Raw genomic sequence first — 24,413 nt, 5'->3', positions numbered from 1 at the left:
CAAAAATAAATCCTGTACAGTATTGCTCACAGTAGAGTACAATACAAATATCTTTTTTCTTTTTTATAACCCAAGCAAAATGTAACACATATATATATAATAGTAACATATAATAATAATAACATATTATAAAGTGTAAAAAAAACTGTAATAAACAATATTACCCCAAAAGAAATAAAATAAAATAAAATAAAATAATTGAAAAACTAGAACAAAGCACCCCTCCCTCCCCTATATACACACATAGAATCCCCTTGACCCCTTGTGTGTGGTGTGTGTGTGTGTGTGTGTGTGTGTGTGTGTGTGTGTGTGTGTGTGTGTGTGTTTGTGTGTGTGTGTGTGTGTCCGCATTGTCTTACTGATATTTTTGTACAGACATAAAGAATCAGTGACAACTCGTTGAAATGGTTTATAAAAGGCTGCCATATGTCATAGATCTTAATCTTTTAGTATTTTAGTGGTTTTTATTTTATGTTTTTGATTGTGTGTCTTTTAGTGGTGTAATGTGTATTTTATGTTCACCAGGTTGGTCGGTGCTTGCAGTTTTTAAAGTGCTTTATAAATAAAGTTTGCATGGCTACAATGGTCTGATATCCATCAAGTCTGAAAGGGATAGCGGTGAATCAAAACTTCTTTACAAACATGTTAAAGAAAGACTTCAGTTAAAATGAGATCGGCTGTCGTTGATTAGAAACTTGCTTCTGTTTCTCTGGGTGTCAGTTTTCTGGAAATCCAACACCACTATAGTGAAAACAAACCAGTTTCAGTTCTGGTGTTGGGTTTTCCAGCAGGTGGGGAACTGCAGGAAGCAAACTGCAGCTCACAATGCTGCCACCGGGTGTCATGTCCTTATACCGAGCTGCTGTTCTTACATTCTGCTCAATAAAACTAGTCATGCGTGACACTCTATGGTACGGAAGAGTATTAGGGCCATGCAGGAGAAAAAATATTTGAGAGGGGAAGATTTTTTTTTAGGCTTAGGCTATTTACACCCGGGTGCAAGTACTGATGCGTAGGCTATTTACACCATGCTACCAATATCAATGTATACTATTGTAGGTTAAATACCCCATGTAATGCCACATGGAATGGCTTCAGACCTACAAGCAGCTCAACAGTGATTGACAGGTATTGACATCACTTTTGATAAACTTCATTTAATCTCTTCAAAATATCTTACAATGACATAAGAGCAAAAACCATTCATACAAAAGTGTGAGAGCAGACGTTTGCCTGGCTCTATTGTTTGACATGGTTCCAATTTTAGAGTGGTGCACATGCGCAAGTGAAAAAGCACCTTCTGTTGCAGACACATTGGTGCACATGTGCATGGGCAACCCGTTTGTTTTAATATGTCAACAGGGTGTGAATAGCTTGCTATTTGTACCCTGGTGCATAATGAAAAAGAAATCTTCCTCCTCTAAAATATCATTTTTATTTTTCTCCTGCCTGGCCCTAATACTCTTCCGTACTATGGTGATGCTGGATGGCAGGAAAATCTGAAAAAAAAAATTCATTATAACTTTTTTCTGAGTTTTGACTCATCAACAACGTCGGTTGGTTGTGTTGGTACCGATCAACCAACCGAGACGGACAACCTACCCATTGTCTGTCTTAACCTCCATCTTTCCTGTTAAGGATCTCCCGGACCACGAACAAGGACTCCTCCCTCTGGCTACCTCCGTCTTAGAATACCAGCATCCTCAAAGACCTTCCAGCGAACTCCCACATTTACATTACAATAAATTGTTTAGACACCATTGTCTCCTTCTATGAAACTTGAATGAAACTTACAACTGATGGTCTTCTAGTCTTTATCTTTAACATGCTTTATATTTTTGTTTCTAATCTCCTCAGATAACCGTCTCTTTTGTTTCCTCTGGTCCATGTTCAGTGTTCAGAGTTTTCATCCTTTAATCAGTCAGATTGACTGAAGATTAGACACATGTGATGTTAATTACAGGACCCACTGTAGTTTACCATCCCCTCCCGGAATCACCACCTTATTGTGGTCGAAATTGTATTTCAACATTAATATCGACATTTCGACTTTTTCCTCGACATTTCGACTTTTTTCTCGAAGTGCACAATAAAAAAAAAATCTTCCCCTCTCAAATATTTTTTCTCCTGCATGGCCCTAATACTCTTCCGTAGAATCTAGGCCTAGATGAGAGAGATCCCGGAACAACACGTCCCTCACCTGCTTACAGGTCACTAGGCCCCACCCACGAGCCCCGCCTGGGGGACGGGCTCACAGGCAAGCACCTGGTGACTGGCCGTGTTTGAGCCAGCGTGTCCAAGCTGGCCATCTGTGAGACCAGCGCTTTCAGAACTGAACTGGGGATGGCTTACCAACAAGACATTTTGGTGGTATTTCAATTCTATTCATATAAAGCATCTACTACAATACAAATACAATACAATTATCTATGAATGCTCTTTTTTTATTAACGATATCGATATTTTTCTCCCAATTCTTCTGCTGCAGCCTTGAATAAGTACTCCTGTTAAGGACTTCTTAGCTTATGTGTCACATAAAGAGCAAAGATACCATGAAAGAGGATGGCCAAGACAGAGAGGTTCTTGGTTCTCTCTGAAGGACTTAAAGACAAAATGTAGTTTTTTGTGGGGAAGGGGTATCAGCTAGAAATTGAGACTCACGTTTAAATTTCTCTTCTCAGTCGTGACGCGGGGAGGACTGAGAATCTTTTATGACTGAGAACCATGGTCTCGGATTTGGAAATACTGATTCATGTCCTCACCGGTTTAAACTCGGCTGTGACTCAGAGACAGATGAACATTTTGGCTCCGTGATGAAACAGGACCATCTAGAACTTGTGTCCATAAAAGTTTAGTGACAAAAGGCAGCCCTGATGAAGTACAACTCCACTAGCCAACCAAAGTATACTCCGTCAGAGGTATTGGACCCCAAATATCCCAATAAGAGTCCCAGAGTCAGAATAACATTACCCCCTCCCAAAAAAAGTTATTTCAAAAAGGGAGAGATGAGCTCTGATTAACTGTTGTGATTTTAATTATACTAAATTGCATCTATAATATACAAACATTCACAATATTTTGTACAATCACTTTGTGCTTCTTCGTACAGGATCAAACCCTAAGACAACAAGTTTACAGAAATGTTTGATAGAATTGGTCCACTGCATAAAAATAAAGTCAACAACAATATATTCAGCTCTAAATCTATCATTTACAAAGTCACTTCAAAAATAATCATATGAACACAATGTCGATATTATCGTACGTTCTATCAAGACACGTGGTGGGCGGGTACACACACGTGTGCGTGGTTGCTATACAACGGTTTGGCAGGATTTAGTTCTTCATACTTAATAAAACAGCTTGTTGTTCAGAAACACAGATCTCAGAGAATCACACACTTCTGAACACAAACACAAGAATCTGAACAACTGAACACCCACTGAATATCATGAACACACACACACGTGATGGGGGAGGGGGGCACTGCGGTCATGGCGGCTATAAGGATACACCTCCTGACACACCTGTTGATACACCTGCTGATGCATCTCCGGAAACACCTTTTGATACACCTGCTGATGTACCTGTTGATGCCACTGCTGATACACCTGTTGATACACCTGCTGATACACCTCCTAACACACCTGTTAATACACCTGCTGATGCATCTCCAGAAACACCTGTTGATACACCTGCTGATGTACCTGTTGATGCCACTACTGATACACCTGCTGATGTACCTGTTGATGCCACTGCTGATACACCTGCTGATGTACCTGTTGATGCCACTGCTGATACACCTGTTGATACACCTGCTGATACACCTGTTGATACACCTGTTGATACACCTGCTGATACACCTTTGATACACCTGTTGATTCACCTGCTGATACACCTGCTGATACACCTGTTGATACACCTGCTGATACACCTTTGATACACCTGTTGATTCACCTGCTGATACACCTGCTGATACACCTGTTGATACACCTGTTGATACACCTGCTGATACACCTGCTGGAACACCTGTTGATGCCACTGCTGACACACCTGTTGATACACCGGCTGATACACCTTTGATACTCCTGCTGATACACCTGCTGATACACATGTTGATGCATCTCCTGAAACACCTGTTGATACACCTGTGGACCCGCACGTTGATGCACCTGCTGACACACCTGCTGATACACATGTTGATACACCTGTAAATACACCTGCTGATACACCTTTTCATAAACTTGTTAATTTACTTACTAGCACACTTGTTGATACATCTATGAGGCATCTGTGATACACTTGTTGACTCACCTGCGGATACACCTGTTGTAACACCTGCCAACACACCTGCTGATGCACCTGTTGTTACAACTGCGGACATATTGGTTGATACACCGGTTGATACACCAGCTGATGTACATTTTGTTACACATATTGACATACCTGCTGACACACCTGCTGATGCACCTGCTGACACACCTGCTGATACACCTGTGGATGCACCTGTTGACACCCCTGCTGATACACCTGCTAAAGGTTTGAGGGGTGACTGCAATGTGTGTCATCCATTAGGAGACGAGCTCTACAGTCTTAGGGTGTGACAGGACTGAACCGAATTCAACTGTATCAAACCAAAGTGATCTGGAACCAAGCAGATGGATCCAAACTGAACCAGATCCAATAAGACTAAACCAGTCTGATTTGGAAGGACGTTTACCGATCTGGACTGAAGGAGATTGAACTAAATCAGACTTGTCCAGACGAAAAAAAAGTAAACTGATTAAAAAAAATTCTCGGTTCAGTTCAGTTCAGTTCAGTTCAATTCAGTTTATACGAAACAAGTGTAACTGGACTTCAGATTGAACTGAACTCAAGTGGACTAAACTAAAGTCCTAACTGGACTGCTCTAAAATAGATTTACTGAGGTTCATTCATGAGATCATCATCGTTCTGAACATCAGTGTGAGCCACACTGATCATAACTGAAGTGGTCTGAACCAGACTGATCCTGAATTTAACTGGTCTGATCCAGAGTAATCCAGACTAAAACAGTTTAAAGCCAGGCTAATCCAGATTTAAACAGTTTAAAGCCAGGCTAATCCAGATTTAAACAGTTTAAAACCAGGCTAATCCAGACTAAAACGGTTTAAAACCAGGCTAATCCAGATTTAAACAGTTTAAAGCCAGGCTAATCCAGACTAAAACAGTTTAAAGACAGGCTAATCCAGATTTAAACAGGGTGATCTGGACTGAACTGATTTGATGTGGTCTGAGGTGGATGCAACCGGACTAATTTGGAGTAATCCAGCCTAAACCAGTTTTGTCCAAACTGCTCCAGATTCAACAGATTGAACTGGTCTGATCCAGTCTGACTCAGAAAGAGTGCCCAACACTGAACCAGATGAAACTGAACTGAACCACAGTTGTCCATCTGAACTGATCTGAATCCAGAGCTAACCAAACAGACCTGGTCTGAGCTGGTATCAACCAGATGGAATCAGACTTATTTGAACTGACCTGAACTGATTCCATAGAAACAGAGCCGGCACTAACTTTTTAACATTACTCCGCCCCCTGCAGGTGACTGGACAAAAGTGTTGTTGTGGATGTCAGGTATCAGGAGCTGCTCAGGTAACAACTGACAGCTCACAAACTGAAGCAGAAGGAGTGTGGAGGAACCGTACTGGAGCTAATCTGATTTTTAATTTTGATCTGGGGGTGGGAGGAGTGAGGTGGGGAAGGGAGGATGATGATCAGCAGCACTTCTGAGGTAGCTGGGCAGGCTTGTCCGTCAGTCTGGTGGTCTTGGCGCCTGGAGCCGCTGGCACTTCCACATCCACACGCTCTGACATCTTCACGCAAATGATGTCCACCAAGCGCTCGAAAACCTGCCGTACATTGATATTCTCCTTGGCACTCGCCTCATAGTACTCAAATCCTGGAGGGTGGGGTGAGAAACAGGGGTCATCCTGGTATTAGATCCATGACTCCAGTTTCTAAAAACCACATTAAGCTGTTGCATACAAATTGTACATCATGGGCTGCGCCAATAAATACAATGAAAACTTAAAATGTGTGAACAGCTTACCTACTAACTCAAGAATATTAAAAATCTTTATATATTTATGATATTCATTTTTTTCTGTAAGAGATTATCTTCTGAATGTGAATGGTCCATCTCTGATGAGGTTCAGTACTGGGCCCACTGTGGTTCTTCATTTCTGAGTTTTATGGTTAAATAAACAGTATTGAGATTATTCTTTGGTGGTAATAAGAGGCTCGGATATGTGAAAGATTAGCAACAAAATTGATTTGATTGCATTAGTATTTTTTAGGTAATTGTTTGCAGGAAAGAGCTTCAGGAGTACACCAACTAACCATTGTGTATGTGTGTCTCTCCTCTCTCTGTTCTTTATTCTCTCTGTCTAATCTTCCTCTTCCTGCTTTGCCCAGCTGGCCGGTGTTGATGGATTGATGAAATGGTATTAACCAATTTTCAACCAATTTTTTCATTTAATGATTGCAGCGATGACGTTGTTACAAGTTTTGATTGGACAAACCATTTCAAAGTTATGCACTCATCAGTTTTGTGAGTGTGGTCAAAATGTAGATACATATTTAGATAGTAATAATGGTTCAAATAATGTCACTTTAGTGTTTGTTTTGCTCACCAAGCTGGTCCGCCAGATGTTTTCCTTTCTCCGCGGGAACGATCCTCTCCTCTTCCATGTCACACTTGTTGCCCACCATGATCACCTGGGCATTGTCCCACGAATACGTCTTGATCTGGGTGGCCCTGATCAAGGAGGGGCATCGACAGCAAATATCAGTTTCAGCTCCGACAGAGTTAGATGACATGAGCCTGGCCAATCACGTACCAGTCCTGGACAGCATTGAAGGACTCCTCGTTGGTGATGTCATACATCAAGATGAAGCCCATGGCACCACGGTAGTAAGCTGTGGTGATGGTGCGGTAACGCTCCTGCCCCGCCGTATCCTGCAGGAAAAAAATTATGAAAGAAAAACTTGTCAAGATGCAGGGCTCAAACCGTGACTGTAAACCCCGGTCACAAGACTAACAAGAAGCAGTGAGAAGAGACTTTCCTGTCCGGAAACAAGCTGGACACCAAAAACAGACCAGAACATAATCAGGTTAAAACAAAATTAAGACCACACCAAAAAACAAGCACTAAAAACAGAGCAAACCGGATCAAAACCACTGATATTATATATAACGAACTGGGTACACCCTCTGTGATATCTTGAAGTTATCAACCAGGCCCACCCAGCAGTAGCTGTTGCTGTTTCCTCTGACTCTAGAAGCTGACTAGACTATTTTGTTCCAATAGACCTCCTTGAGCTGACTTCAGCTTCCTACCCCCCGGGCAGATCCCGACACCTGGAAGTTGGTTCAAACAGACTTGAATCATGAGAACACCCTATGGGGTAATTTAGAAGTCTGTGACAGTCATGCCAAATGTCTGATAATTACATTTAGACACCCGACTGTAAATTACTTTTGTCTCTCGCCTGATTTGTGTATTCCTGCTTTAACTTCTTGTATAAAAACCTGGTTATATCTTCACTCGATGTCAGCCCACCGACCGAGACACTGTGTCTGTGTTGGTCTGCTGAACGCCGGCTAAATAAAATCTCGAATCCCACAGCGGACTCCTGAACTGGTTTTTGATAAATTCCTCAACAATTTGGTGCCGTTGACCCGGATAACAATAGACTTTCGATGGGAACTCCTTTTTCCAGACCAACGACACAACCAGCGACTTCTATTTAAAACTAATCAGAGGTAAGGGGTCCATTTACAAAATTCCAAATTATTGTTGCTGGGCTGTTGTCGAAAGTCTGTGAACTGGAGTGCCAGAGAAAGTTGACGTTATCCTGAAATGATAGGTAAGTCCGCTGTGTGGTTGTGAGGGTTATTTTTATTATTTTGTGTTATTGGGAAAAGTTATTGTAGAGATGTTTAGGAATGCTGACAATTTCATAACACTTGAATTTGATTGTGTTGCGAGAATGCTTTGCTTATCCTGCCTTAGAATCTGACTCGCTCTTCTAAAAAGGTTTAATATCTCGGGTAACATTAAAGAGAACGCCATGGTTGGTTGGAGTACCAAAAGAATAGTCCAGTGAGGGACTTATAGCATATGCAGGACTTGGTGTCCGTAAGTGTTGGAACACTGATATATTTGTGAGAAATAGACATACTGTATGTAGAGGAACTGTTTTTTATTTTATAAGTGGGGATGACACGCTCTCCCAAATGAGGTATATTTCATTTCTGCAAGAATCGACTTGCTCTTCTTGCACCAACAGGAATGATTTGTATGCTCTGTCAAGTGAAGTTTTTCAGTTCTTTAAATACATGTATGGTAATCACGGTACCGATAGTTTTTATTTGTTAGTTTTGTTTGTTACTTAGTTAGTATTAAATATTGTTAAAATAACTAAAGCACTTCAAACTCCCTCAGATCTTTGGAGGGATGAAAGTAGACGCCGTAATGCAGAATCCCAAATAGCTTTGCTTACTGATCAAAATAAAAAGCTGATGGCCCTACTAGAAGGATTTAAAAACACAACACAGACAAAAATGAAATTAGAGCACCAGTTAAATGATAAAATCAAAACCTTTATCCGGTGAAACTGATTAAAGAATCAAATGACGATGACACTTCTGATGACGACTGGATTTTACAAAAATCCAAGATCTGTTGCCTACAAAATTTGGAGCCAAATAATAGTAAGAGATTTTAAATGAATAAACAAAAATGGCTAGAGGAAACAGCTGTTAAACTAACTTTGCCACATGATTTGAAAAGTAAAGTACTTGATGCGCAAAGTACTTGATGCTTGTAGAATTCCCTTTAATCCCACAGCTGTTGCCAAAATCACACCGAGCAAGCTCAGACCTTTTATAATATTCATTGCCTTAACAGTTCAAAGGGAAGTAGATGATAATCCCAGGGAACTTTATGCTAAAATAATGTTGACAGCAAAAGAGAATTGTGGTCTGTCACGAGATCAGATTGATGGATTTCCTCCAGGGTACATGCAAAATATATATTTGCTAATTGCCCTCAACAAAGGGTAGGGCTGGATAACGCAAAAAAAGGTATCTGAAATGTATGAAAATACTAATGTCTTTTTCAAAAGTGTTTCCTACACAGGTTGAGCGCTGATAGGAGGCGCAGAGGAGCCAGCCAATGATCATTCACACCAATCCACATGTCACACACGTCTCAAACAAAGAAAATGGGAACAGCTCCCATTGTGGTGAGCCAAATCAGAGCATCCCAATTTACATAATCTTATCCTGCCTATGGTAACTTCATAATTTAATTGCATGGAAATCTGTCTGTGAACCAACTATAACGTCTCTGAATGCATGTAAGACTAATCTCTAACTAGAGGTGTCAAGTAACGAAGTACAAATACCTCATTACCTTACTTAAGTAGAAATTTTGGTTGTGTATGCTTCACTGGAGTAATTATTTTTCAGATGGTTTTTACTTTTGCTCCTTACATTTTCACGCAGTTATCTGTGCCTTTTACTCCTTACATTTTAAAAACAGCCTTACTCTATTTCATTTCGGCCTTTAAAAAACTATCCAGTTAAATTGTGCCATCCGGATAGAGTGAATTTGGTTGTGGTTGGATGAGAAGTATAAACATAATTGGTTTGTACGTGTCTGGTCTCTGAAACACATGTTAATGCTCAATAATGCACATATATGGTTCTTTAATATATTTGCATTATACTAAGAGGCATTCATTTTCAATGGCTTTTAGCCTTAATGGTTTTCCCCGCTTATATTACTTTTACCTTTATACTTTAAGTACTTTTGAAACCAGTACTTTATACTTTTACTTGAGAAAAAATTTTGAGTTGATACTTCAACTTCTACACGAGTATTTTTAAACTGTAGTATCTATACTTCTACCTGAGTAATGAATGTGAATACTTTTGACACCTCTGTCTTTAACACTCGTATAAAAATGGAATACCATACGCAGGTCATACAATTTGTGATCATTCTTAATTGTTGAAAGCGCCACCTTGTCCTCCTCCAGCTCCACACAAGTAGATGAAACTATATATACTGATCAAAAGGTAAAACTGTTACAATCTATACAGATTCCAGATATGCTTTTGGTTGTGTATATTGTATTTTATAGATTTTATATATTGTGGGCGAACCGAGGATTTATCTCATCCTCGGAGATAAATGTGGTTAATTGATTGGTGAACTGTTACAAGCCTGTCAACTACCTTCATCTATTGCTTTGTTAAATGTGAAGCCCACACCCAGTCCAACCCTGTTTTCACTAGGCAATGCTTCAGCTGACCATGCAGCAAAAGAAACTGCCAAATTTGGCTTACCTGTCTATGTAAAACTTTGCCCTTCTATACCCGCTAACGACCTGGTTTCTCCTAATGATGTAGCTCTCCTACAAGAGACTACTGAGGTGAAGAAAAACGGATTGCAGCATTCCCATGGTTGTAAAAATGTAAATAATTTGTGGGTCAGCAACGACGGTCGCGTTGTGAAACCCACATCCTTGTAACCGTGAATAGCATGCATGTCGCATAGCTGATCACAGTTAGCAATCACAGATGAGCAAAGGGGGAATGTGTCAGATAGTGTTGAAAGACTGATAAGCTCCAAGATTTGCGTCCTATAAAAATATTGCAAACATTATCAACACTTCCCCCCACCGTGACTTTTTTGAAGCTCTGCAAATAGACATTATGTGAGGGATATGAAATTGTTCTTGTATGAAAATGTCCTTGTATGAAAATGTTTTTGTATGTGCAGAGAATTTTAAACTGGACTTAAATGGACAATGTTGACACCTGTTAACACCCATTAGGAAGCACAAAACTCACGCCTCATGAAAGGATTATGGGTAGACCTATGACCATACCAAGCAATTCAGTTCTGTATATATGAAGAAGATGGACTTCCATGCCATGGATGAATCCATGATATCATTCTGTTCTACTCTAAACTTCTGCTGTTCAGTCAATCCACAGAAAAGTAAAAGCTGTCCAGTCTCTTCCTAGTGGCAAACCATGCCACAACCCAGAGACTGGGTTTGTGTCGGAGAGGGCCTCGGTGGTCCAGGGCTCAGCACGTCCTGCACCACCGACACTCAAGGGTGGTGGGCGCTGGCCTGGTTCCACGCGTCCCACTGCGGGAGCACAGCTCCTCGACCATGCACCGGAGACCGGCCGATTCCTTCTTCTTTCTGTGGCGCCTCGTCGGAGCCATTGAGGGGAGCAACGCGGGCAGGGAAAGCCCAGCTCCAACACCCAGGACCTCCACGACTGGTGGAGGAGCGGAGGAGCCGAGGAGCAGCGCAGGCCCCGCAGACCCCCACAAGCGAGACAATTATGGTGTAGATGTGACTCCACATACTCTCCTTCTGAAGAACCGCTTGTTAAGCCTAAAACAAGCCAAAATCCACTGCCCGATTCCATTGAGGATTATAGCTACCTTGCTACAATGGTTAATCGCTGTTCCATACCTCTACCAAAAGGTGTTTACTGGATTTGTGGCATGAAGGCTTATGAATATCCTCCAAACGGTTGGTATTGCTAAAACGTTACATACACCTGTCACGATTAGTTTGTTTGATTGCTTTAAAGAACAGTTAGGACACGTTGGTTACTTGATATTTGAATTTGTTTTGTTGGCTTGTTGTTATTTGACTTCTGATCACATGTTTAAGGTTCACTTGCAAAATATGTATCACTACTCCACTGTAATTCAACAAAAAGAAAAAAAAAAAAATTGTGAATTGATGAAGAATTGTAACAGCTTGGCCCCCCTGCAGGGGCAGGTTGCCCCAGCCCTACCCCCTACAGGGCTTTGAACTGGACTCAAGACCTTTTGAGGTAGCTCCAACTTCCTATCCAACTTCCTACCCCCGTGCAGATCCCGACACCTCGGAAGTTGGTTCAAACAGACAACTGGACTCAACACGTTTGAGGTAGCTCCAACTTCCTACCCAGCTTCCTACCCCCCGGGCAGATCCCGACACCTGGAAGTTGGTTCAAACAGACTTGAATCATGAGAACACCCTATGGGGTAATTTAGAAGTCTGTGACAGTCATGCCAAATGTCTGATAATTACATTTAGACACCCGACTGTAAATTACTTTTGTCTCTCGCCTGATTTGTGTATTCCTGCTTTAACTTCTTGTATAAAAACCTGGTTATAACTTCACTCGATGTCAGCCCACCGACCGAGACACTGTGTCTGTGTTGGTCTGCTGAACGCCGGCTAAATAAAATCTCGAATCCCACAGCGGACTCCTGAACTGGTTTTTGATAAATTCCTCAACACCTTAGATAAGGGATTAGTTTCCATACTGGTTCTACTGGACCTCAGATAAGGGATTAGTATCCATACTGGTTCTACTGGACCTCAGTGCTGCTTTTGACACTGTAGATCAGCATCTTACTGCACAGGTTAGAGCATGTTGTTGGGATTAAAGGGACAGCTCTAAGTTGGTGTAAATCAGATCCATCTGACAGGTTCCAGTTTGTTCATGTACATGAGGTTTCTTCAGAACAGTCGAGGGTCCGTTATGGTGTTCTGCAGGGTTCAGTGCTAGGGCCAATCTTGTTCAGTGCAGCCCTTGGGAAGTATTATCCTGAATCACTGCATCAACGTTCATTGCTATGCTGATGATATGCAGCTCTATTTGTCTATGAAGATGAAACAGAACTGTTAGCTAAACTTCAGGCATGTATTAGGGACATCAAGGACGGGATGTCCACACATTTTTACTTTTAAATTATGATAAAACAGAGGTTATTGTTTTTCCCAAACACCTTAGGAATGGATAAAATGACATTGCGATGGCTTCCAGTACAACTGTGAGAAAGCTTGGACTTACTTTTGATCATGACCAGTGGTTTAAACAGCATATTAATCAGTTTGTAAAACATCGTTTTTTCCATCTATGGAATATCACAAAGATTAAGAACATCCCCTCACAGAGTAATGTGGAAAAACTAATTCACGTGTTTGTATCTTCTAGGCTAGATTACTGTAATGTGTTATTAGCAGGATGTCCAAGTAATTCTCTGAATATCCTCCAGCTGATCCAAAATGCAGCAGCAGAGTGCTGACAGGAATCAGCAAGAGAGACCACGTCTCTCCTGTGTTAGCCTCACTCCATTGGTCCCCATAAAACTCAGAATCCAATTAAAAATTGCATTTCTTGTGTATAAAGCTCAAAATGGCTTAGCTCCACAATATTTGCAAGACCTGGTAGTGCCTTATGTTCCTAACAGAGCTCTGCATTCTCAGAGTGCAGGTTTACTCTTGGTTCCTAGAGTGTCCAAATGTAGATGGGGAGGGCGGGCGTTCTGCTATCAGGCACCGTTACTATGGAACCAACTTCCAATCTGGGTTAAGGAGGCTGACACCACCTCCACCTTTAAAACCAAACTTAAAAGGTTAGTGTTTAGTAAACCTCTAGTTAGTATTCAGTAAACCTCTAGTTAGTGTTAGTAAACCTCTAGTTAGGGTTTAGTAAACCTCTAGTTAGTGTTAGTAAACCTCTAGTTAGTGTTTAGTAAACCTCTAGTTAGTATTCAGTAAACCTCTAGTTAGTGCTAATAAACCTCTAGTTAGTGTTAGTAAACCTCTAGTTAGTGTAGACTCTAGTGTGTTAGAGTCAGTAGTCGTAGCTGCAGCTGCAGGACAAGCCTATAACAGCTGGTCTAAAACAGAGGTTCATCCTAGATATACTGTACGCTGCAGGGGGACACCAACATGATCCACTGAGAGGTGCCTATCACCCCTCCTTCTCTTTCCTCCTCTCTTCCTTCCTCTCTCCTTCCTTTCTTTTCTCATTTATTAATTATAAGTATCTCATAGCCATCATTGCTAATATGACTTTGGCTATGACTCGGTTTAATGATCCCTAGCTGTCAATCAAAAGGCCACACCCCTAATTATGCATACTTTTTTTTTATTTTACCTAATGAGGTAAATAAAACTATGGAGATCAAAAATTTTGTTTTAGAAGACTGTAAATATGTTTATTTCTGCTGTAAAGTTAGAAGTTTTAACAAGGAGGTCAAAGTTGGATCCAGACCCTAGTGGTCAGCTGTTTCTACTAAAGTGAGCAGTACCAGCACAATAACAACTACACCTCCCATGATGCATCTGCATCTGCCTTGACAGCCGCTCTGCCACACATGTGTGCTGGGTCTATTTTTACACCTGAAAGGGGCCTCGGTTTGATCCAGAGCCCACACACTCAGCTTTTCTGTGGGGGTAATTAAAGGAATGTCTCGGAGTGAAGAGGTTTAGACTTGGCAGGAGGCAGCCGTTGCCATGGTAACGACATCAGCTCTGACAGAGCAAGCTGTGGAGCATCAGTCTGGTTGTCTGTCAGGGCAGAACGTTCTCTGATACCGCGGTCATGCGTTAAGGTTCTGGGGTTTTAGGCTTGAGTCTTGCTCGGATTCTCTTGCTTTGTTTGGTTTCATCGGTTCCCTTCAGGGTTCGGCTCAAGTTCTTGCTTTATTTTGAGAATCTTTTTCTCTGATGTGTCACTTCCTTTGTTTATCTGCTTTGTCTAAACCTTATAAAAAGAACTGTACACGCCCTCTGTGATGTCATGTGTGACAAAGACTGGTTCTGAAGCCTGCTTCATGGATCTCTGGTGGACGCCATGTTGGAGGAACTGGCTCTGCACAGCCACAAGTTCAACGTAAATGAGCAAAGAGGTAGACCGTTCAAACCTGGCAGTTAGTGGGACCACACCCACCTCAGTGTCTACCAGCAAGCTGATGATAACATGATTCTAACCAAGGTTACCTTAAATTTATCACTACTAAAGTTGCTAACAATACATTTGAAACCAGGACCAGAACTGGTCACTGTGGTCTCCTAATACAATTAACAGCTCTACAAGCCACATTAACTTTGAAATTAAAATGATTACGGTGAATTATGCCTTCATTCAGAAAGGTTGCTGAAATGAAAGTATGAAAGGAAAATCCTGAACAAGACTAATTGGTAGTAAGAGCGTATGCCGATGACACACCCCATCTGCCAGTGGATCTAATGTAGTTCCTTCTCATGTTCTGAATTTAAACCTCACCCAGATCTGCAGCTTGATCCTCTTGTCGTTGCGATACACCGTCTTCACCTTGAAGTCGATGCCGACGGTGCTGACAAATGAGTTGCTAAAGGAGTCATCGGCGTAGCGGAACAGGAAGGAGGTTTTCCCGACGCTGCTGTTCCCGATGATCAGCAGCTTGAACATGTAGTCGAAGTTCTGGTCGGAGCCATCCCGCTGGCCGAAACGCTGGTCTGCCTTCGCCATCTGAGGACAGGAAAACACAGTCACACGATCATGTTTGCATTCACCAGAGCTAGAACCAGAGCTAACATGTTCACTGCTTCTCCAAAAACTTCAATAGGAACCAGAGTCAGCATAATCATTGTTTCTCCAGCAGCCTTAACAGGAACCAGAGATAACATGTCTACTGCTCAGCCAGGAACTTCAATGACAATGTGTCAGCAGCATAGACCTCTCCCTGTCCTGAACCCTTACACGGTGCCCTCTGGAAAAACTGAGGGCATTCGCTCTGGTTTGGGCCATTTATACCCAAGCCTTGCAAGCATTAAAATCGAGTCCTCAACCTCCTACATGTCCTGGACGTCATACATGTCCTAGACCATATATGTGTCCTGGCTCTGACTAAACTTTCTTCTCAATCCCCCAGTTCCTACACCATCAAAACTTGCTTATGGTCCCTCGTACCCTTTTTAAGAGAGGAGATCGCTCCCTCCAGGCCGTCGCACCAAGGCTCTGGAACGTTCTCCCGCCGTCTCTATGTTCGCTCCATCAACGCTTTTAAGAGCAAACCCACCTGTTTCTCCAAGCTTTTAAACATCAGTAGTAAGAGGGTTGTTTTATGACCACCATGTTGATTTTATGTACTTTTATTCTAGGAGCTTTTATCTGTATTGTCTCGTTTTTGTTGTATTTTACATTTATTGTATTGTTTCTATTCTCTGTGAAGCATCTTGTGACATTCCCTTGTCTGTGAAAGGTGCTATAGAAATAAACTTTACTTATTTAGTTACACTACTCTGTTGTGGCATCCTCTAAACCTCTAGAACGGTGCCGTTCTAGCGGCAGCCTGCTGCAGATACTCTGTCAATAGTGACTTTCTATGTGTCTTCTTGAGATCTTTCACTTAGGTTTTATTGATTTATCTCTCTTTTAAACAACGCAACATGTTTTCCTGCTGGTTTGGGTGCTGTTCTTTCTAGAGGGTTGCTACCAGGAATGTATTACTCATAACATCTTGTCATGATGAGTGTACATGAAGTACTACAATGAGTGAACTCTCCAAGGACCTGCAAACGATCACAAAAGGACCTCAGATCCAGATGAAAAGAAGCGATCAAGGATGGAGAGCAAAATAACGGCGAGTAAAAAGAAAGAGGTTTTGTTCTTCCACCTCACCATAAGCAGAGACGGATCTCTGGCAGGAGGATGGACGAGTTGTTAGCTGATAGGAGACATCGGATATGAGACGGCGCTGCAGGAACATGCCCTGGACTCTGGATTACAGATGTTCCAGGCAAACTAAAGTTTTCAGACAAACCAGCAGAAGTGGTTCAGGAGAACTGCAGAGTAACAACAGATGGAGTGATCGTGGTCATGTAACTATGACAGAGCACCTCTGAACCCTACTGAGTGAACATGGACTAGCACAACCAGGTGGCAGGTATTATGTGCAGAAACATCTGCACTGAATATGGCTGGGATGTCCCAAAGTCAAGGTGAGAGATACCTCCATGGGTGGAGGAGAATGAAAAGGGAAAGATCCTGTAGGATAGTTTGAACTGGTGATGGCTGACAGTGACACACTGGACATAGCGGCGGTCAACAAACTCCAGAAGAGGGCAACAGTGATTGACATGGCAATCCCAAGAGACACGAGAAACTGCAGAAGTACCAGGGGTTGAAGGAGGAGACAGAGAAGATCTGGGGGGTGAAGACAGTGGTGGTGCTGATTATAGTTGGAGCACTGGGAGCCGTGTCCTCAAGGCTGGGAGAGAGGCTGCAGCGGATCCCAGGAACAACACCACAGATCTCGGCCCAGAAGAGCCCAGTTCTGGGAACAGCAACGCTACTGCGCAGAAACCTCAAGCTCCCAGGACTCTGGTAGAGGACCCGAGCTTGAGGGCAACCGGCTACAGAGGAATGGTCTATACCAGGGGTATTCAATTGGCGGCCCGCGGGCCACATGCGGCCCGCCAGGAGCTTTTATGTGGCCCCTGGTCATATTTCAAAAAAGGGGGTGTTTGTTGAAATTTTTTTTTTTTTTTTTTTTTTTATAATATTTTTATAACTGGCTACTATAGACTAAAATGGTTGTGCTCAATGCTTAATATAATATTCAAATAAGGAAATCTTGGTGGAAAGTGGTGCTTTGTCATTATGGCGTGTTTTATTAAAAGTAGGTCAATATCAATTTCATTAAGTTTGCACAATGCATGGTTTCAAAATGAACTTGCATTCAAAATAATATTTCTTTATCTGAATATTATATTTAACATTCACAATTACTAAATCAGGAGACAATTAATACATAATTCATATGTAAACTAGATATATTCAAATGTATAATACAAATGTATTATATTTACATAAGTCTTCGTCTTTGAGTGCAAAATACATTTTGAAAACCCCCACATTTTCAAATTGTGCGGCCCTCTCCATACAGTCCTTTTGCAGATGTGGCCCCCGGCCGAATCTAGTTGAATACCCCTGGTCTATACTGTATTTGCATGACGACATCATAAATAGCTGCCCTGACCACCTCAGTCAGGGCAGCCCTCGGCAGGAGGGTCCCCCCTTATGATCCAGGTCCTGCTCAAGGTTTCTTCCCTCCTAGAGGGGAGTTTTTCTTGCCACTGTTTGGCTTAAGGATGTTTTCCAACTAGGGGAGTTTTTACCTGCCATTGTTTATGTAATAATTGCTCGGGGGTCATGTTCTGGGTCTCTGGAAAGCGCCTAGAGACAACTTTTGTTGTATTAGACACTATATAAATAAAATTGAATTGAATTGAATTGAATTGAATTGAATTGAATTGAATTGAATTGAATTGAATTGAATTGAATTGAATTGAATTGAATTGAATTGAATTGAATTGAATTGAATTGATATATCAGCTGCACATCCAGGACAAGAGTTTGCAGTTCCACCACATCCTAAAGCTGTTGGATGGAGATCTGGTGAATGTGGAGCCTGTTGGAAAACAGGAACTCATGACATGTTCAAGAAACCAGTTTGAGATGATTTGATCTCAGAGACATGCTGCATCATCCTGCTGGAAAATACCATCAGCAGATGGATCCCTGTGGTCATGAAGCCAGGTAGGTTGTGGTCAACAGCAGCCTGAGCCGTTGATACAAGCCAAGATGGATCCAACCAGTCAGTCCACGCTCCTCTGTCTTCAGACCATCGTCTGAACCCTACAGATGGTTGTCTGAAAATCCCTGTAGAGCAGCAGAAATCCTCATCACTTACATACCTCTCTTCTCCGTTCTGATCCTCAGTTTCAACCTCGGAGCATCGTCTCCACCATGTATGAGTTGCTGCGCTGTAATAAGCTGAGTTTATATATCTGCAAGTGAATCTGTGAACCATAACACCGACCTCTCAGCCTCTCACCTGTGTTCCGTCACCATGGAGACCCACAGAGCAGCCGAACACCTGAGAGACTCTCCACATGATACAAAGGGAGGTAAATAAGATGAAGTGTGTCATCAAACAAATACAGCACGTCCAGGTCTGATTTAAGGAGGAACTGGTGATGGTTTAAATCAGATCCAGTGTCGATGAAAAGAACTGGACAAAGAACCTTTTGGACCAAGAGACAGTAGCTGCTTCAGTCCAGATCATTGATACTAGGAGGACAAGAACCGAGACTGCTTCAAGAACAGGAAAGGGGCTGTGGATCCGGACAGGGATGTACAACAGTGTAGGATATTTAGTGGCTTAACACACATTTTTATTCAAGGTGCATCATTAGTGAGAAACAACCAGCAGAAACCTTCTCAGCGAGCATATCTTCCTGTGTCTCCCTGGGTCTTCCTGACCTAAAGGTGAGCTGCTGGTTTCCATGGAGACCTCTACAGAGCCGTCCATGGAACCGTCTACGGAGACAACTGTAAATATGTTTATTTCTGCTGAAAAGTTGAACATTTTAACTGGAGGTTGATGGAGATTCAACCGTCCAGCAGCTCATCAAAACATAAACATAAAAAATCAACCACACAATAAAAGCACATTCATAATATTAAAATAAACATGAAATATAAGGTTTTTAAAACAAATATCATGTAAAAGTGCAAACTAAAATATAGTCCAGTTGTGGCAGAGGTGAGTGTGTGAGACTGAGTTCAGGAAGAGTTAAACAGTCTTATCAGGAACCGCTCCGCTCTGCAGCGCAGTGAGAGGAGCCGACCTGACCTGACCACCTGACTGTTGGATCCAGACCCTAGTGGTCAGTAGAGGAACTGCAGGTCTGGATCCAGACCCTAGTGGTCAGTAGAGGAACTGCAGGTCTGGATCCTCTAGTGGTCAGTAGAGGAACTGCAGGTCTGGATCCAGACTCTAGTGGTCAGTAGAGGAACTGCAGGTCTGGATCCAGACTCTAGTGGTCAGTAGAGGAACTGCAGGTCTGGATCCAGACCCTAGTGGTCAATAAAGGAACTGCAGGTCTGGACCAGCTTCAGTAAGGGATTGCAGATGTTGCTTTTAGCGAGACCATGTTGCTCTTCTTGGATTTGGATGTCTAAAATGAAAATGAGGATGTTCGGGAGCGACAGACACACAATAGCGTTACCATGGTAACTCAGCTGCAGTAAAGGAGGACAGACGCTGCAGAGGAGTGACTGATTCACTCTGAGGAAGCAGGAGAACGACGAGCAGTCTGCTTGTGTAAGAAGCGTCTTTCTTCCATCTTATCAGGGGGAACGTGGATGAACAGAACGCTAAAAACCCGGATACACATATGAAAGATAGAAACAATACAATATGGAGGCGGAGACCTTTCACCATCACCATGGTTACCGCTGTGAAAATAAGCTGTGTGAAAACACAATAAACTCATCTGAATGTGGCAGGTCTTAGTCAGAAATACATCAGACGAACAGCAACATCTGACTTTTTCATTATTTGTTTAACAAAACTACAACAAAAAATGACATTTAAAAGAAACATGTGAGCAACCCTAAGTACCTCCTAACTCACCCCATAACACTTAAGAGCATCATCATTGATGAACTGACTATCAGCAGGTGTGCAGACCTCCAGAAAAGCAGATGCAATGTGGCCAATTAACACAATGCAGAGGGAAAGATATCAGCAGGGGTTGGTCTCATCTATCCATTAGACTTGTTCCAGAGTCCTAGAGGTTTGTTAAGATGCAGCTGTGTTCATCTCCATCATGCTTCATTGTTCTGGCTTCTCTAAGATCATTGCTGATGTCTTTTCTCTTTGGCAACGTGTTGTAGTGCCGTCCATTTGTATTTTGATGTTTGATTTTTTTTAATTGGAAGTTTCAACTGCGACACTCACTGACGTCAGAATTCCAAATTTGAAAGTTGATGACTTAATAATCCAACACTGTTGCTAAGAGAATCAACAAACTAACCACTAACTGTTTTTAAAAAAACATGTCTTATTTTATTCACGTTCGGTCAGATGTACGCATGGAACCGTTGCATAATTATCAGTGGATTACTTACTGCTCCGTCTGGATGTGCTGAAGACCCATATAGACGATAACAGAAGAACTGACCACACCCCCCGTGACAAAACAAGGTACCAACCGTTACTATCACCTGGTGGGAAACCCTTAAAACAGAGCCGGGTCCAGCCAAGCCGAGTGGATACAAGGGGAAAAGCCCCACGGGACTAGAGGAGCTGAGACAAGAACTTTAAGAGCTGAACCCAGGACTAGAGGAGATGGAGCTGGGACAAGTAAAACTGAAACAAGGACTAGAGAGGCTAAAAAAGGACTAGTCAGGCTAAAACAAGAACTAGAGGACCTGAAACCTGGACTACAGGAGCTGGAAGGAGGACTAGAGGAGATGGAACCAGGAATAGTGGAGCTAAACCAGTACCACTGCAGCTGAAGCCAGGACCAGCAGAACTGAAACTTGGACAACAGAAGCTGAAAACAGGACAGGAAACTGAAAACAGGACCAGTAGGGGTTAAAACCAGCTGATGTTTGCTAGTAGCATCCATAGTTAGTCTAACCTTTGGAACTGTTCCAATGGCTGAGGTAAATAAGACATCATAAATAGAGGGAATGCGCATGAGGATGCGACTTCACAGCGGGTTACGCCCACTGAGTGGCAGAAAGACTGAGTGGCAGGAAGACTGAGTGGCAGCGTAGACTTTCAGTTTGAGCACTCGAAAACATCTAAAATGGGAAAGAGCTGTTGTGCGATCGACTGTACTCATAGATTTAGCAAGAAATCTGAGTTATCGTTTTACAGACTGACGAAAAATAAGCTTAAGAGAGACAAATGGATCGCTGCAATTCACAGAAACAACTGGATTCCAGGAGAAACGTGGATTTGCAGTTCCCATTTTGTATTTGTAATGTTGGATTTTTGGGTAGCTAAAGTTAAACGGTCAAATCATAAAGTTCGGCTTCCTCATCACTTTAATACTACAACAAATCCTGCCTTGAAGTAGGACTAAGCATCAAGACTTTTGTATGCCTTCAAGCTTTGCTTCGTGTATTTCTTCGGCATAATTAAGTACATATAAATATCAGGAAACTGGATTCGTGGCCAAATATTAATGTCCATGGACCACTGGTTCTTGGGGTAACTGTACGGGTCACTGTCAAGTCCAACTGCCTTTAATTTAAGCCGATAATCGGCTGTTATCCCGTCTTCTCCACACTTTCCCCTACTAGTTGCAGCTGTTTTTGCCACTCAGTATGAGTAAGGGGGCGTGGTCCAGTGGGAAAATGATGTCAATGCATACCCTCTATAATATAGAGGGTATATATATTATTCCTGTATATAGAGTCTATATACAGGAATAATGATAAAAAAACACCAAATAAAACTCCTTTGGGTTTGTAGCAAATAATATAAGATTATTACGATATAACCATTAAAAAACATCAAAAAACGGATATTAACAAGAAACAATTCATTCTTTCAGACCAGTGCTGACGTCTTTCCCCATTGGCATGGTGTTATTGGCAGTACTCGAGTTGTAAAAAAAAATCTGGGGGGATGGTGGATTTTATCATATGGGGACAGATAATTTGTTCTGATTACAAATAATATAATATATTACAAATAATAGCACTGACCAAAACACCTGCAGAAATACTGCAGGAATGACATAGCAGCAGTTAAATGCAGCCTTCTGTAAGCTTTGAAAATCCACTGGGCTTACATCAAATACATCAAAACACAACAATAAAAAACAGTTTTCTGAACTTATCAATATGACTCTGTCCTTCACAGGATAAGTAAAATGGATCACTGCAAAAACTCAAAATGTTAACAAGAATATTTGTCTTATTTCTAGTTAAAATGTCTCATTTCAGTAAAAAAAAAATCTCATTACACTTAAAACAAGAGTCATCACTGGAAAAAAAAACAAAATTCAACTGTTTCAAGTAGATTTTCCCTTAAAATAAGTAGAAAAATCTGCCAGTGGAACAAGATTATTTTGCTTGTAATAAGATAAATATTGTCCCACTGACAGATTTTTCTACTTATTTCAAGTGAAAATGTACTTGAAACAGGTGAAAATTGTCAAATAAGTTATTTTTCTGTTGATGACTCTAAATGTTGTAATATCAGTAAAACCACATTTATTGATGAAATGACATAAGGGATGGAAAGGAGGGATGGCAGTTTTACAGGGGGATGATTTGGACCGTTTTTATTTCAGGGGGGATGCCATCCCCCCTCATCCCCCCTCAACTCCAGTACTGGTTATTGGGCTGTACAGAAACATCCTGATGGATCAGCAGCACCTGCAGCTCCGGGGGGGGTAGTGTTTAACATGCCTACAGCTGCAGGTGCTGGGGTTCCTGGGCTCTGGTACCGGGCCTGGTGGGGAGCACCTGCAGGACCGGAACCCGAGCCATGGACGGTCTGGACCAGCGTGGGCGGCGTGGGAACACCGGACCCGAACATACATGAACCCCGGTGTCACCTCAGTCAATCAGCGGGCTGGCTTTAGTCGGCTACGGTCCGGATCAGCTCAGGTGTTTAATCGATGATCCGGTATCGGTATGGGCGCGTGTGTGTGCCTCACCTCTGCTGGGCGTGTCCGGTGCGCGCTCTCTGTGTGGCGGAGGCTCCGGGAACCAAACGATCGATATCTCCCAGACCTGTCGGCACAACCAGAACCAGAGCCAGAACCAGAACCCCCCGGATCCTCCTTCTGGACTGAGCTGCTGCTGCTGCTGCTTCACGCGGACATGCTGCTCTGCTGGTGCTGAGGATGAGGATGCTGAGAAGGATGAAGATGCTGAGGATGAGGATGCTGAGGATGCTGCCTCCTCTCCGCGCGAGCCGCGTCTGCAGCCAATCACAGCGCAGATCCCCGCAGGCTCCGCGAGCTGTGACTCATAACCACCCAGACCTGGACCAGCTTCACAGCAGAGGTGGATAATCCAGGTGCCATAAAGTAAAAATGCAGTCCAGTTGTTCCAACCAAATACTAAACCAGCTCCTCTGCAGGTAGATGGTAGGTCCTTAGTGAAAACACCTGTTCATGTGTTTTCACTGTACAGGCTGATCCAGAAACACAGCAGGGTTTTTACTTTATGGCATCTGGATTAAACACCTCTAAAAAAAAACACTAATTTCCATGTTGCAAATAGCAGAAATTGCTGTAGCATTGTCTTCACATGCTTCTTCAGAGGGTTGGAACAGCTGCTGACAGGATTATTACTTTATGGCACCTGGATTACACCTCTGCTTCAGAGTGGAGCAGCCCGGTCCAGAACCAGCCCTGAGGTCCAGAACCAGCCACGAGGTCCAGAACCAGCCCTGAGGTCCAGAACCAGCCCTGAGGTCCAGAACCAGCCCTGAGGTCCAGAACCAGCTTCAGGGGCTGTTCCACTGAAGCTTGTGTTTGGACAGATGTTCTCAGGGATCTGCAACGTCTGGGGTCCTGGTCCAGATCCAGGCTTGGGGTCCTGGTCTAGCAGGGGCGCCTCCAAACATTTTTCAGATGGGGCCACTTAAATTCTTGGGGTGTACACCAAAACTAAAAGCCGTCATTACAGGATTTTATTATACTGCTCAGAAATACGCCTACTGATATGCATTTGGCCCAAATGATTT

The 24,413-nt window shown here is 42.5% G+C and overlaps 1 protein-coding gene across 2 annotated transcripts; it reads right to left on the bottom strand.

Moving 5' to 3' along the window:
• Window positions 1-3,050: 3,050 nt before the first annotated feature.
• Window positions 3,051-23,590, bottom strand: rab3b (RAB3B, member RAS oncogene family). Of its 2 annotated transcripts, XM_061738101.1 has the most exons (8): window positions 23,377-23,590; window positions 15,149-15,373; window positions 6,882-7,000; window positions 6,675-6,799; window positions 4,531-5,941; window positions 3,899-4,494; window positions 3,816-3,863; window positions 3,051-3,719 (listed from the first exon to the last, which is right to left on the bottom strand). In XM_061738101.1, the coding sequence occupies exons 2-5, from the start codon at window positions 15,371-15,373 to the stop codon at window positions 5,757-5,759; spliced, it is 654 nt and encodes a 217-aa protein (XP_061594085.1). In that variant the 5' UTR covers window positions 23,377-23,590; the 3' UTR covers window positions 3,051-3,719; window positions 3,816-3,863; window positions 3,899-4,494; window positions 4,531-5,756. The 2 variants fall into 2 exon arrangements, with proteins under 2 accessions (XP_061594085.1, XP_061594083.1); XM_061738099.1 differs by having other exon boundaries at window positions 3,051-4,494.
• Window positions 23,591-24,413: the final 823 nt, after the last annotated feature.

Source organism: Cololabis saira, chromosome 13 (assembly GCF_033807715.1).
Source record: "Cololabis saira isolate AMF1-May2022 chromosome 13, fColSai1.1, whole genome shotgun sequence".
NCBI classification, from domain to species: Eukaryota; Metazoa; Chordata; class Actinopteri; order Beloniformes; family Belonidae; genus Cololabis; species Cololabis saira.
Note: the sequence above shows the minus strand (reverse complement) of the source record. Positions and strands in the feature narration are given on the sequence as shown.

Excerpts from the sequence above, each read along its gene's own strand:
- rab3b (XM_061738099.1), bottom strand. The coding sequence starts at position 15,373 with ATGGCGAAGGCAGACCAGCGTTTCGGCCAGCGGGATGGCTCCGACCAG. Across the intron at positions 7,001-15,148 it reads GGATCAAGCTGCAGATCTGG|GATACGGCGGGGCAGGAGCG; the intron begins GTGAGGTTTAAA and ends TTTTTCCTGCAG. Across the intron at positions 6,800-6,881 it reads TTCAATGCTGTCCAGGACTG|GGCCACCCAGATCAAGACGT; the intron begins GTACGTGATTGG and ends CTCCTTGATCAG.